The following is a 12,662-nucleotide window of genomic DNA, read 5'->3' as shown; positions in this document are numbered from 1 at the left end:
CTGCCCCTGAGGGCTCCCCCTGTGAAAAATGCGTATTTTATGATTGGCTTTTGGCAAATATTAAAATGAATATTGTATGTGTTATGTTAGAAAGTAATGCTGTATTAATTCTCTTAAGTAGTGCGGTGAATACAGTTTCAGGTTATAACAAAATGTTGAAATAGAAGCTGTGCTATGTAAGATACTGATCCCGCCTTGTTCCTCATCCCAATCAATGTAATTTTAGGATGGGGGGTTTCCCTGGAGCCCTGACCCCACCTTTTTCCTCATCTCGATGCTGGTTTGGTGACAAGCCTGGAGTCAAACCCAATGTGTCGGCAGGCAGGGGAACTGGATTGGGAAGGACTTTGGGGAAAAACTCCTTTAATTTCCTTTCCCCCATAATCGCTGTTGGATAATGCTGAGGTGGCTTCTGAGGCTGCCGGTGCTCGCTGCCTCTGCCCAGGCTGGGACAGCCCCCCGTCACCTCGTGGTGGTGCCCATGCCAGGGGTGGCACAAGGCCGTCTCTCGCTCCTTCCCAACCCAGATCAGTGTGAGATTCCCTGATTCCATGGTCAGTCCATCTGCAATTGTGATTTCCCTGGTGGTGGTGCCCGTGGTGGTGCCCATGGTTGTGCCCATGGTGGTGCCCATGCCAGGGGTGGCACAAGGCCGTCTCTCGCTCCTTCCCAACCCAGATCAGTGTGAGATTCCCTGATTCCATGGTCAGTCCATCTGCAATTGTGATTTCCCTGGTGGTGGTGGTGGTGCCCGTGGTGGTGCCCATGCCAGGGGTGGCACAAGGCTGTCTCTTGCTCCTTCCCAACCCAATCAGTGTGAGATTCCCTGATTCCATGGTCAGCCATCTGCAATTGTGATTTCCCTGGTGGTGGTGCCCTGGTGGTGCCCTGGTGGTGCCCATGCCAGGGGATGGGACAAGGCCGTCTCTTGCTCTTCCCAACCCAGATCAGTGTGAGATTCCCTGATTCCATGGTCAGTCCATCTGCAACTTGTGATTTCCCTGGTGGTGGTGGTGGTGCCCATGCCAGGGGTGGCACAAGGCCGTCTCTTGCTCCTTCCCAACCCAGATCAGTGTGAGATTCCCTGATTCCATGGTCAGCCCATCTGCAACTGTGATTTCCCTGCTGGGTCACGGGTCAGGTCACCCCCGTGGGATGCTGAATTTGGGTGCTGAGCAGAGCAAGCGTGCTGGTGTCACCCTGAGCTGGGGCAATCCTGCTCAGCTCCTGGTGATGGAGCTCGGAGCGTTCAGGTGCCCCAGGGCACAGGTTCAGCCAGGCAGGAAGGAGCTGGGGTAATTAACGCCCAGCCTCGTCATCACACCCAGCTCACACGGCACACACAAATAATTACCCACCAATCAGAAATGGAAACGGGTTTCTGATAGCCTGGAGCTCTGGCCCGCGATGCTGGGTGTGACAGGGCTGGCCGAGGATGCAGGAGTGGAGCTGGTCCTTACCTCGAGCAGCTCCCAGGAGGGTGGTGAGGGCACACCGTCCAGGCAGTGCCATCCTCCCCTGCGGGTGAGTCCAATCAAGCCATTAACGAGGTTTGGCTGCTCTGCCAGCCCACAGCACCCACGTGGGCAGCACCACCATGGCCACAAGCAGAGCTGGCGGCCCAGCCTCTCCCAGCGCAGGTGGCACTGCCTGGGTGGCACCGAGGGCCCAGGATCCCCAGCTGTGGTGGGCAGGGTCGTGCCATGTCCTGGGCCCTCTGTGCCAGCCTGAGCCCCGAGCCCTCAGTTCCTAAAGGTGACGAGCACAGCGACTCTGCTGGCCTGGACGTGTTTGTGACCTGATCAATGTGTCCTGGTCAGCATGTCCTGGTCAGTCTGTCCTGGTCATTGTGTCCTGGTCAGTGTGTCCTGGTCAACGTGTCCTTACCAATGACGCCTGCTGGTTTCCCACTACCAAGCAGGAGCAGAGTAGAGCTGGGTCTGTGCCCGGTCTGTGCTGGGTCTGTGCCCGGTCTGTGCCTGTGCCCGGCTCTGTGCCCGTCTCAGGCCGAGCGCAGGAGCTGCCCCCGGGCAGTCCCGGCACAGTTCCAGCCCGGGAATGGGGGCACAGCCCTGGGACGGGGTCTCGGCCCCCCGAACCTGCTCCAGGTGCGATTGCTGCCCGCAGGAACAGCGGCCCCAGCAGCGGGGCCGGCCATCCCCGGTGCCCGAGGAGCCGGTACCGGCACCAGAACCGGCACCAGAACCGGCACCAGAACCAGCACCCCGCCCCTGCCCTGCCGCCCCCGAGCCGCGGCCCCGCTCGTGTTCAAATAACGCTGCTCGTGCTCGCCACACACACACAGAGCTGGCTCACACACCTGTGCACACACACACCTGTGTCACATGCACCTGTGTCACATACACACACAGAGCTGGCTCACACACCTGTGCACACACACAGAGCTGGCTCACACACCTGTGCACACACACCTGTGCGCACACAGAGCTTTGTCACACACACACACAGGGGTCTCTCATACACACACACACAGGTGTCTCATACACACACCTGTGTCCCACACACACACAGAGCTGTCAGACACACATGCACACACACACACAGCTGGCTCACATACCTGCACACACACACACACACACACAGAGACGTATCACACACACAGGTATCACACATACACCTGCACACACACAGGTGTCACTCACTCACCTGCACACACACACAGGTGTCACACACACCTGCACACACACACACACACACACATGGTGTCACACAGACACACACAGAGCACACAAGTGTCTCACATACACCTGTGTCACACACACACACACACACACAGGTATTACACGCACAGGTGTCACTCACACCCATGTCACACACACACCCGTGTCACACACACAGGTATCACTCACACACCTGCACACACACACACACGTACCCGTGACACACACAGCTGTCTCACACACTGGCACGCACACTCTCACCTCATTTTCACACCGTGCTCCCCCCCCTTGGTGGCCCCCGTGTCACTTCCCCCTCCCCCAGCTCATCCTCTTTGTCCCCAAAGCGGATTATGGCGCTGGCTCAGCGGGACACGAGTGTGCCAGCGGGGCCACACCCCCGCCAGCCCGGGGGCCTCAGGTGTGCAGGGGGGTCACACCCCTCACAGGTGTGTGCACAGGGGTGTCACACCCCCCAGGTGTGCAAAGTGGTCACGCCCCTCCCAGGTGTGCACAGGGGGTCACACCCCCTCCCTGGGCCCACACCTGTGCAGGCAGCACGGGCAGGCCATGGACAGCCCAGCAGGACAGGCAGGGCAGGTACAGTGAGCATGGGATGGCCCGGGTGGGCAGGGGATGTTCCAGGTGTTCAGAGGTTGTCCCAGGTGTGCAGGGGATGTTCCAGGTGAGCAGGGGAAGCCCCAGGTAGAGCCCTCGGGCAGGTGGCAGGAGTGGTGTCAGCAGGCAGGTGCCAGGGGCTGCTCTGGCAGCACAGACAGGTGGCATGTCCTGAATGAGGCAGTGCAGGCAGAGATGGAGCAGGCAGGTGATCCCCAAGCATGGCAGGTGGGGCTCAGGGCAGCAAGGGCTGAGTGCAGGGCAGGTGATGCCCAGGGGGTGCCCTAAGCTGGGCAGGTGGTGCAGGTGATGCCCAGGCAGTGCAGGTGATGCCCAGGAGAGAGAGGTGATGTTCAGGTGGTGCCCAGGCTGAGCAGGTGGTGCAGGCAGTGCTCAGGAAGGACAGGTGCTGCCCAGGTGGTGCCCAGATGGTGCAGGTGATGCCCAGGCAATACAGGTGATGCCCAGGAGATATAGGCGATGCCCAAGCGACCCAGGTGGTGCCCAGGTGGTGTTCAGGCAGGACAGGTGATGACCGGGTGCTGCCCAGGTGATGCCCAGGCAGTGCCCAGGTGATAGAGGTAATGCCTAGGCAGTGCAGATCCCTCCCAGGTAGTGCCCAGGTAGTGCCCGGGTGGTGCAGGTAATGCCCAGATGATGCAGGTGATGCCTAGGTGATGCCCAGGTGCTGCCCAGGTGATACAGGTGGTGCCCAGGCAGTGCAGATCCCACCTGGGAGATGCACAGGCGGTGCCCAGGCAGGACAGGTGATACAGGTGATGCCCAGGCAGTGCAGATCCCACCTGGGAGGTGCCCAGGTGGTGCCCAGGCAGTGCCCAGGTGATACAGGTGATGCCCAGATGCTGCCCAGGTGACACAGGCGGTGCCCAGGCGGTGCAGAGCCCGCCGGGCCGGAGTCCGTCCCAGGCCGCAGTCCCGGGTCAGCCCCGCCCCCGGCGCGGCCCCGCCCGGTGCCGCCCCCGCCCCCCCCGTGCCGCCGGGCCGGGGCAGCAGCGCCGGGGGCGGCGGCGCCGGGCAGGTACGGGGGGGCGGGGGCCGGGGGGGCACTGGGGGGGCCGAGAGCCCGGGGAGGGGGTCCCGGGCTGGGGAGGGGGTCCCGGACACGGGCGGGTGACACCGGGGAGCGCACGGTGGGAACGGGAGCGCCCCCCGACCCCCCGGCCCGTCCTGTGCCCCCAGCAGGGAGGGGGTCCCGGGGAGCAGAACGGGGACCCCACACCGCGGGCCGGGGGTGGCAGACGGGGAGCGCCCCCCTTCTCCGCCCTAATTAATTACCTGCCGCTAATTGGGGGGGGGGCGCCATATGGCTGCCAGTGCCGAGCGCGAGCAGTGTCCCCCTGCAGACCCCCCTGCAGACCCCCGGGCTGGGGACCCGCACAGCGCGGGGAGGGGGCGACACCAGTGGGGTCGGTCGGGGGGACACGGAGGGGACACGGGGGGGGGGACACGGGGCGAGGTGTCGGGCTGGCACCTGCCGGTGGGACCCTCGGCTGGACACAGGGACACCCTGGGGACACGCTGGGGACAGGGACAGCGCCCTGGGGTCCTGGGGAAGGGGACAGCGGCCCGGGTGGGTGACACGGGCAGGGACAGCCGGGCACGAGAGGGGAAGGGGAGCCCGGAGCGGTGACAGCGCTGGGAGAGGGCCGGGGACAGGGAACAGGGATGAGGACACGGGCACAGGGGCCCGGGAAAGGGGACCCGGGGCGGTGCCCGCGCTGTCCCCGGGGCTGTCCGGCCCGGGGGTGGCAGCCCCGCTCGTGCCTCCCCCGCCGCAGGCGCCCCCCGAGGTCCCCGTGTCCCCATGGCGGCCGCGTCCTGCCCGGCGCTCCTGGCCGCCTGCCTGGCGCTGCACCTGGCCACAGGTGAGCTCCTGGGGACACTGAGGGGACACCGCGGCTGGGAGGGACCCGCGGGGACCCTGGGAGGGGCAGCCGTGAGAGGTGCGACCCAGGGCACGGGGACACAGGGACCTGGGGGGACCCAAAGGTGTCACCCGAGTGCAGGACACTGGGGTTGGTGGCCCACCGTTCTGGGGACCGAGACTCGGGGTGGGGACCCTGGGGACACACGAGCGACCTGCTGGGGGGGTGCAGGGAGCGGGGCTTGGCTGCTGGGGACAGGGGGGACCGAGGGCAGAGGTGGCAGTGCTGGGGACATGGGGACCCTGGGGGGGTCAGCAGGGCCCGGGTGGGGCAGGACTGGAGAGGGGCCGGGAGTGGGACACGGGGACCCCCGTGTGTGTGTCCCCCCACGGACGCGCGTGTGCCCCCGGCAGCCCGGGGCGACGGCTGCAGCGGCTTCGGGAACCTGTTCACGGAGATCGCGGAGAACAGCGCGCACGGCAGCCTGGTGGCGCGGCTGCCGCCGCCGGGGGACGCGGGGGGCGCGGGGGGCGGCCCCGGCCTCCAGCTCTGCCTGGTGGGCGCCGACGCCGCCTGGTTCTACCTGGACGGGCGCAGCGTGCGCCTCAACGTGTCGGCAGGGCGGGCGCTGGACCGCGAGGTGACACCGCGGGGACACCCCGGGCCTGTCCCGCTCCAGCCGTGCCGTGTCTGTCGGGTGTCTGTCCGTGTCTGTCCTGTGTCTGTGGGGTGTCTGTCCGTGTCCATCCTGTGTCCACTGTCCATCCTGAATGCACCCCCATCTGCCCTGTGTCCATCCTCCACCCACCCGTGTCCATCTACCTCCACCATCCATCCCTCCATCCTGCATCCTTCTGTGTCCATCCTCCATTCATCCTGTGTCCATCCTGTGTCCATCTGTCCATCCTGCATCCTTCCGTGTCCATTCTCCATTCATCCTGTGTCCATCTGTCCATCCTCCATTCATCCTGTGTCCATCCTGTGTCCATCTGTCCATCCTGCATCCGTGTCCATCCTCCATTCATCCTATGCCCATCTTCTGTCCATCTGTCCATCCTGCATCCTTCCGTGTCCATCCTCCATTCATCCTATGCCCATCTTCTGTCCATCTGTCCATCCTGCATCCTTCCGTGTCCATCCTGTGTCCATCCCTCCATCCCTCATCCTTCCGTGTCCATCCTCCATTCATCCTGTGCCCATCCTGTGGCCATCTGTCCATCTCTCACCCACCTGTGTCCATCCTGTGTCTGTCATCCATAGTCCATCTATTCTGGGGCCTACCATCATCTGTCCATGTTCCATTCATCCTCCTTCTTCTGCCCATCCTGTGTCCATCCCATACTCCTGTGTCCATCCCATGTCCATCCCGTGTCCATCCCTTCATGTTCCCTCCGTGCTGTGTCCATCCATCCTGCCCCTCTCTCCCAGACCCTCCTGCCCCATCCCATGGGACCCTCCTGTTTGGCTGGGGCCCCAGCATGTCCCCGTGGGGCAGCCCCTGTCACTCCCTGTCACCCCATGTCACTCCCTGTCCCACAGGAGCTGGAGTCCCCGGTGCTGATGGTGGCCCTGACATGTGCTGAGGACGGCTCCTCCCCGGTAGGCCCCACATGCGGTGGGGACCCCGGGGGGCTCTGGGGGCCCCGTGCCACCCTGGTCACTGCCGGTGTCCCTGTGCCACCCTGGTCACCGCCTGTGTCCCTCCCCAGGTCGAGTTCCGGATCATCGTCCAGGTCCTCAACGAGAACGACAACCGGCCCCACTTCCAGGGGGCCACTGTGCTCACCCACAACGTCAGCGAGGTGACAGGGCCACGTGCTGGGGACACGGGGGGTGACACGTCCTGTGCATGGTCCCAGTGATGGGGATGGGCACTGGGACAGGGATGGCTGTGTGCATGGACTGGGGACAGGGACAGGGATGGGGACGGGGATGGCCGGGGTCATGGGCACAGCGATGGGCATGGCCACAGGGACAGTTTGTGCCAGGTGGGTGCCCAGGAGGGATGGGGACACCTAAAAGCAGGAATGGGGATATTGGGGGTGTTGGGGGACCCCCGGTGACCCCCACGAGGCAGCTCAGGGGTGTTTGGGGGTGCGGGGTGTATTTGAGACTCCCGGGTGCATTTGGGGACCATAGAGGGTGCTTAGGGGTGTGGGCTCTGTACGGGGTGTCAGGGGTGGGCTCTGTACGGGGTGAGGGGTCTGTACGGGGTGAGGGGTCTGTATGGGGTGTGGGGTCTGTATGGGGTGTCAGGGGTGGGCTCTGTACGGGGTGTGGGCTCTCTACAGGGTGTGGGGTCTGTATGGGGGGTCGGGGGTGGGCTCTATACGGGGTGCAGGCTCTGTACGGGGTGTGGGGTCTGTATGGGGTGAGGGGTCTGTACGGGGTGTCAGGGGTGGGCTCTGTACAGGGTGAGGGTCTGTATGGGGGGTCGGGGGTGGGCTCTATACGGGGTGCAGGCTCTGTACGGGGTGTGGGGTCTGTACGGGGTGTGGGCTCTGTACGGGGTGAGGGGTCTGTATGGGGTGCTGGGGGTGGGCTCTATACGGGGTGCGGGCTCTGTACGGGGCACTGGCGGCCCCGGGGGGCACTGGCGGCCCCGGGGAGTGCCGGCCCCCCGGTGACCCCCTCGGGCAGCTGGCTCCGGTGCACTCGGTGGTGTTCAGCGCCCAGGCCGAGGACGCGGACGGGGACACGCTCATGTACGTCATCGAGCCGGCCTCGGTGAGCCGGGGCGGGGGCGGGGGGCGCGGGGGGGCCGGGGCCATCTGCCGGCCTGACCGACCCCCCCCCAGCCCGACGCCCGCTTCTTCCGCATCGACCTCCCGAACAGCGGCCGCGTGGTGCTGGCCAGGGCCCTCGACTTCGAGAGCCGGCGGCACCTCGAGGTGGTCGTGACCGCCGTGGTGAGACCCCCGCCCGCCCCGGGACCCCCCCGCGGGCCCCCCCCCCGCCCATGGCCGCGGGACCCTCTCCCGGGGCACTCGGACATGGGGCCCCCCTTTGCGAGCCCCCCACTTGTGGGACCCCGGTGCAGGACCCTGATACGAGACCCCCTCCTGTGGGACCCCTGCCCACCCCGCCCGCGGGTCTGGGGTCCCCGCGCCCCCCGCCCCTCTCGGGGTCACGGCCGTGCCGCGGGTGGGGTGCACAGGGGGGGGTCCCCCCGGCCTGGCCGCCCCCCCACGCCCGCCGCCCGTCCCCGCCGGCCCCGCTAATTGGGGGTGACGTGATCCCGTCACCTGCCCTCAATCCCCCTCATTTCCTTAATGGGCCACCTGCGCCCCCTCCCCCCGCCGGCGCCCCGCCCCCTCCCGGCACCCCTGCACTCCCACGGCCCCGCAGGGACCCCCAGGGACCCCCACTCCTTCCTGGGGCTGGGGGCTCCTGTCCCTCCAGGTCCCCTTTACACGGGGGTCCCTGTCCCATGGGGGTCCGCGCTGTCCCCATGCCCTGAGGGTCCCTGTCCCATGGGGTCCCTGCTGTGTCCCCGTGCCCTGGGGGTCCCTGTGCCCCCGTGTGTCCCCAGCGGGGCCTCTTTGGGTGCCCGCCCCGTGTGTCCCCAGCAGTTTGGGGGCCGCCTCCCAGGAGATGAACACCCGGGAGCGGTTCAACGCCTCGGCGCGGGTGCGGGTCAATGTGCTGGACGGGGATGACCAGTACCCCCAGTTCCTGCCCTGCACCCCCCGCGCCCCCCACGGCCCCCCGGTCTGCACCAGCCCCGTGTACACGGCCAACGTCACCGAGGGACAGCTGCAGGTGCGACACGGGCCCGGGGACACCGCGGGGACGGGGGGGCTGGCAGGGCTCACCCCCTGTCCCCTCCTTGTCCCCAGGGCGGACCCCTGAGCTTCAGCCCCGGCGCCGTCTATGCCGAGGACGGGGACAGGGGGCTGCGGGCGGCCATCACCTACTCCCTGCTGGCAGGTAGGGGACACGGGGGGACAGCGGGGACACGGGGGACACGGGGGGATGTGGCGGTCAGCGACGTGGGAGGCAGCGACACACAGACACGGGAGGGCAGGGAGGGGGGGACACGGGGACACAGGTGGGCACAGACACACAGACACAGCAAGGCGGGGACACGGGGACACGGGTAGGCACAGACGCGTGGGCAGGAACACAGGGACACCACAGCAGGGACACGCGTGGGCCGGGACATGGGGACAGGGACGTGTGGGTGGGGACACGAGGACAGAGGTGGGCACAGACACACAGACACAGCAGGGCAGGGAGGTGGGGACACAGGTGGGCACAGACACAGCAAGGCGGGGACATGGGGACACGGGTAGGCACAGACGCGTGGGCAGGAACACAGGGACAGGGGTGTGTGGTGGGTGGGGACATGGGAACCAGAGGGGCCGTGGTGCCCGGGGAGGGTCCCAGGGCCGCCCTGCGCCCCCCTGTCCCTGGCACTGTGGTGAGGGGTGTCCCCACACTGGGGGGTGTCCCTGCCAGGGGTCCCCGTGCCAGGGGGTCCAAGGCAGCACAATCCAATTGCCAGATCCACCGGGGCAAATTGAATAAAGGGATTGAGCTGGGGGGGCCCTAATCCCCCCTCTGCCGCGGGGGGAGGGGTGGGGTCAGCCCCCGGGGCACCCAAGGGTGCTCCAGCACCACAGGGGTTAAACCTCCTCCACGCTGGGGTTCAAAGGGTTAATAACGCCCTCCCTGTGTGTGTCCCCCCCTTCAAAATAAGGGGGTCCCCCTCGCCATGGAGGCCCAGGAATGGATGGGGGGGGGACACCAGGGCTGCCCCAGGGGAGTTTCCCACAGTGCCCCGGGGCAGGAGGCGGGTGGGGGGGGGGGGGGGGGGGGGGGATCTCGGGGGTCCCCATCTCTGCGCCCCCCCAGGCCAGGAGAGCAGCAGGTTCCACATCGACAACGTCACCGGGGCCATCACGCTGCTGCGGGCCGTGGAGAGCAGCCGGCAGACCCCCGAGATCTGCCTCAGCGTCATGGTGGGCGGGGGGCGTCATGGGGGACACGGGGGGCTGCTATGGGGGAAATGGGGGGCTGGGATGGGGGAGATGGAGGGCCCGGGCTGGGGGTCCCCAGGGAGATGGGGGCCTGGGCTGGGGGCTCCACAAGGAGATGAGTGGCCTGAGATGGGAGTCCCGGGGGAAATGGAGCCCCCAGGATGGTGGGAGCTCCCCGGGGAGATGGGGGGCTGGGCTGGGGGCTCTGCGGGGAGATGGGGGGCTGGGATGGGGGGTCCCCAGGGGGATGGGGTCCCCGGGATGGTGGGAGCTGCCCAGGATGCTCCGGGCAGCCCCCGCGGGTGCCGGAAGCGGGTGGCAGTGGGTGACACCTGGGTGTCCCCTGTGTCCCTCCCCACCCCATGTGCCCCCCAGGCGTCGCAGGTGAACGACCCCTCCAAGTACGCGGTGGCGCGGGCCCTGGTGCGGGTGCTGGCCCCGAACCGGCACCCGCCGCGCTTCCCCCGCGCCCGGTACCGCGCGTTCGTGCCCGCGGCCCCGCGCCGCGCCGCGCTGCTGCTCACCTTCGGCGGGCAGGTGCTCGCCCTGAGCGCGCACGACCCCGACTTCCCCGAGGTGAGCGGCACCGGGGGCCGGCAGGTGCGGCTGCAGGCGGGGGGTGAGCAGGGGATGCAGGTAGGGACGGGCAGGGTGCAGGGAATGGTGCAGGTAGGGATGAAGGCAGGGATGGATGCAGGTGGGATGCAGGTAGGGATGCCGACAGGGATCACGGGCAGGGATCACAGGTAGGGATGCTGTAGGGGTCACAGGTAGGGGTCACAGGTAGGGATGCAGGTAGGGATGCAGGTAGGGATCACAGGTAGGGGATTACTGGCAGGGATCACTGGTCGGGATGCAGGTGGGTATCACAGGTAGGAGTCACAGGTAGGAGTCACAGGTAGGGGTCACAGGTACGGGTCACAGGGTCACAGGTAGGGATGCAGGTGGGTATCACAGGCAGGGATCACAGGTAGGAGTCACAGGTAGGGATCACAGGTACGGGTCACAGGGGTCACAGGTAGGGATGCTGTAGGGGTCACAGGCAGGGGGCACAGGTACGGGTCACAGGGATCACAGGGATGCTGTAGGGGTCACAGGTAGGGGTCTCAGGTAGGGTCACAGGTAGGGATGCAGGTAGGGGTCACAGGTGTGGATTACAGGCAGGGATCACAGGTCGGGATGCAGGTAGGGATGCAGGTGGGTATCACAGGCAGGGATCACAGGTAGGGGTCACAGGTAGGGGTCACAGGTAGGGATGCAGGTAGGGGTCACAGGCAGGGATCACAGGTAGGAGTCACAGGTAGGGATCACAGGTAGGGGTCACAGGTAGGGATGCTGTAGGGGTCACAGGCAGGGGTCACAGGTAGGGGTCACAGGCAGGGATGCAGGTAGGCATCCCAGGTAGAGGAGTGGGCAGCGATCAGGTACCTGCCCGGGGGGGATGCAGGTAGAGCTGACCCCCCCTGTCCTGCAGGGGGTGAATCCCCAGGTGCGCTACACCCTGAGCCACAGCACCAACCAGAGCCAGCAGCTGTTCCAGGTGATGCCCAACGGGCTCCTGGTGGCCCAGGCGGATCAGCTGCAGCCCGGGCAGAGCTACAGCCTGCAGGTGAGGGGCGCAGCGGGGCCTGGGGGGCTGGGGAGCATTGGGGGGCACTGGGTGGGCACGGGGGGCTGGAGGCTGTGGGTACCAGAGGGGCACCAAGGGCTGGGTGGCACCAGAGAGGGGACACGGGGTGGGACAGAGGGGACACTGAAGCTTGGGGGCACCTCCATGTGCCCTTGTGTGCCCCCCAGTGCCACAGCCATGTCCCCCGTCCTCACCACATCCCCTCCCTGCCCCTTCCCCTCAGGTGCTGGCGCGGGACGAGGAATCGGGCGAGACCACAAACACGACGGTGGAGCTGGAGGTGCTGTGGCCGGGGCAGGCAGGTACGGAGAGGGGGAGCCCCCCAGAAACCCCCCAGGGACCCTCTGTGACCGTCCCCATCCCCACAGCACTGGGACACCCCTGGGGACCCTTTATAGGGACTCCCTGCCCTGTGGCACTGGGACACCCCCCCCTAGGGACCCTTTATGGGGACCCCCTGCCCCGTGGCAGTGGGCACCCCCCAGAGACCCCCTGCCCCCGGTGATGGGGTCACCCCAGAACCCTGCCCAGTGAGTAGGAGCCCCCCAGCACTGCATCCCCCTGTTGATGGGGTCACCCCAGAGCCAGCCCTGTGTCCCCCCAGGATGGATTTTCCCCAAGATCCCCACAGTGACAGAATCCTCAGACCACCCCCGTGGGGTTCCACCCTAGAGACGGGATCCCCTCGGAGCCCCCTGGGATAGGATGTGTCGCCCCCTCCCCTCGGAGCCCCCCAGGCTGTGCTGGGGTTTGTCTCCCCCTGTCTCTGACGTGTCCCCCCGTGTCTGTCCCCCCCATTGCTGTCCCCCCGTTACTGTCCCGGTCTCTGACGCCCCCCGTGTCGCAGCGCCCCGGGACCCGGCGGAGG

The 12,662-nt window shown here is 66.7% G+C and overlaps 1 protein-coding gene across 1 annotated transcript; it reads left to right on the top strand.

Annotated features, from left to right (window-relative positions):
* Positions 1 to 1,407: 1,407 nt before the first annotated feature.
* LOC135458707 (cadherin-related family member 5-like) lies at positions 1,408 to 12,299 on the top strand. The gene is made up of 16 exons (XM_064733971.1): positions 1,408 to 1,524; positions 2,128 to 2,178; positions 3,004 to 3,127; positions 5,096 to 5,182; positions 5,596 to 5,822; positions 6,722 to 6,781; positions 6,892 to 6,984; positions 7,823 to 7,909; positions 7,981 to 8,091; positions 8,774 to 8,944; positions 9,022 to 9,112; positions 10,040 to 10,146; positions 10,540 to 10,800; positions 11,639 to 11,773; positions 12,018 to 12,096; positions 12,232 to 12,299. The coding sequence occupies exons 1-16, from the start codon at positions 1,408 to 1,410 to the stop codon at positions 12,297 to 12,299; spliced, it is 1,869 nt and encodes a 622-aa protein (XP_064590041.1).
* Positions 12,300 to 12,662: the final 363 nt, after the last annotated feature.

The sequence above is a fragment of the Zonotrichia leucophrys genome, chromosome 1A, assembly GCF_028769735.1.
Source record: "Zonotrichia leucophrys gambelii isolate GWCS_2022_RI chromosome 1A, RI_Zleu_2.0, whole genome shotgun sequence".
Classification (NCBI taxonomy): domain Eukaryota; kingdom Metazoa; phylum Chordata; class Aves; order Passeriformes; family Passerellidae; genus Zonotrichia; species Zonotrichia leucophrys.
The sequence above is the reverse complement of the archived record's forward strand: the minus strand, read 5'-3'. Positions and strand labels throughout refer to the sequence as shown.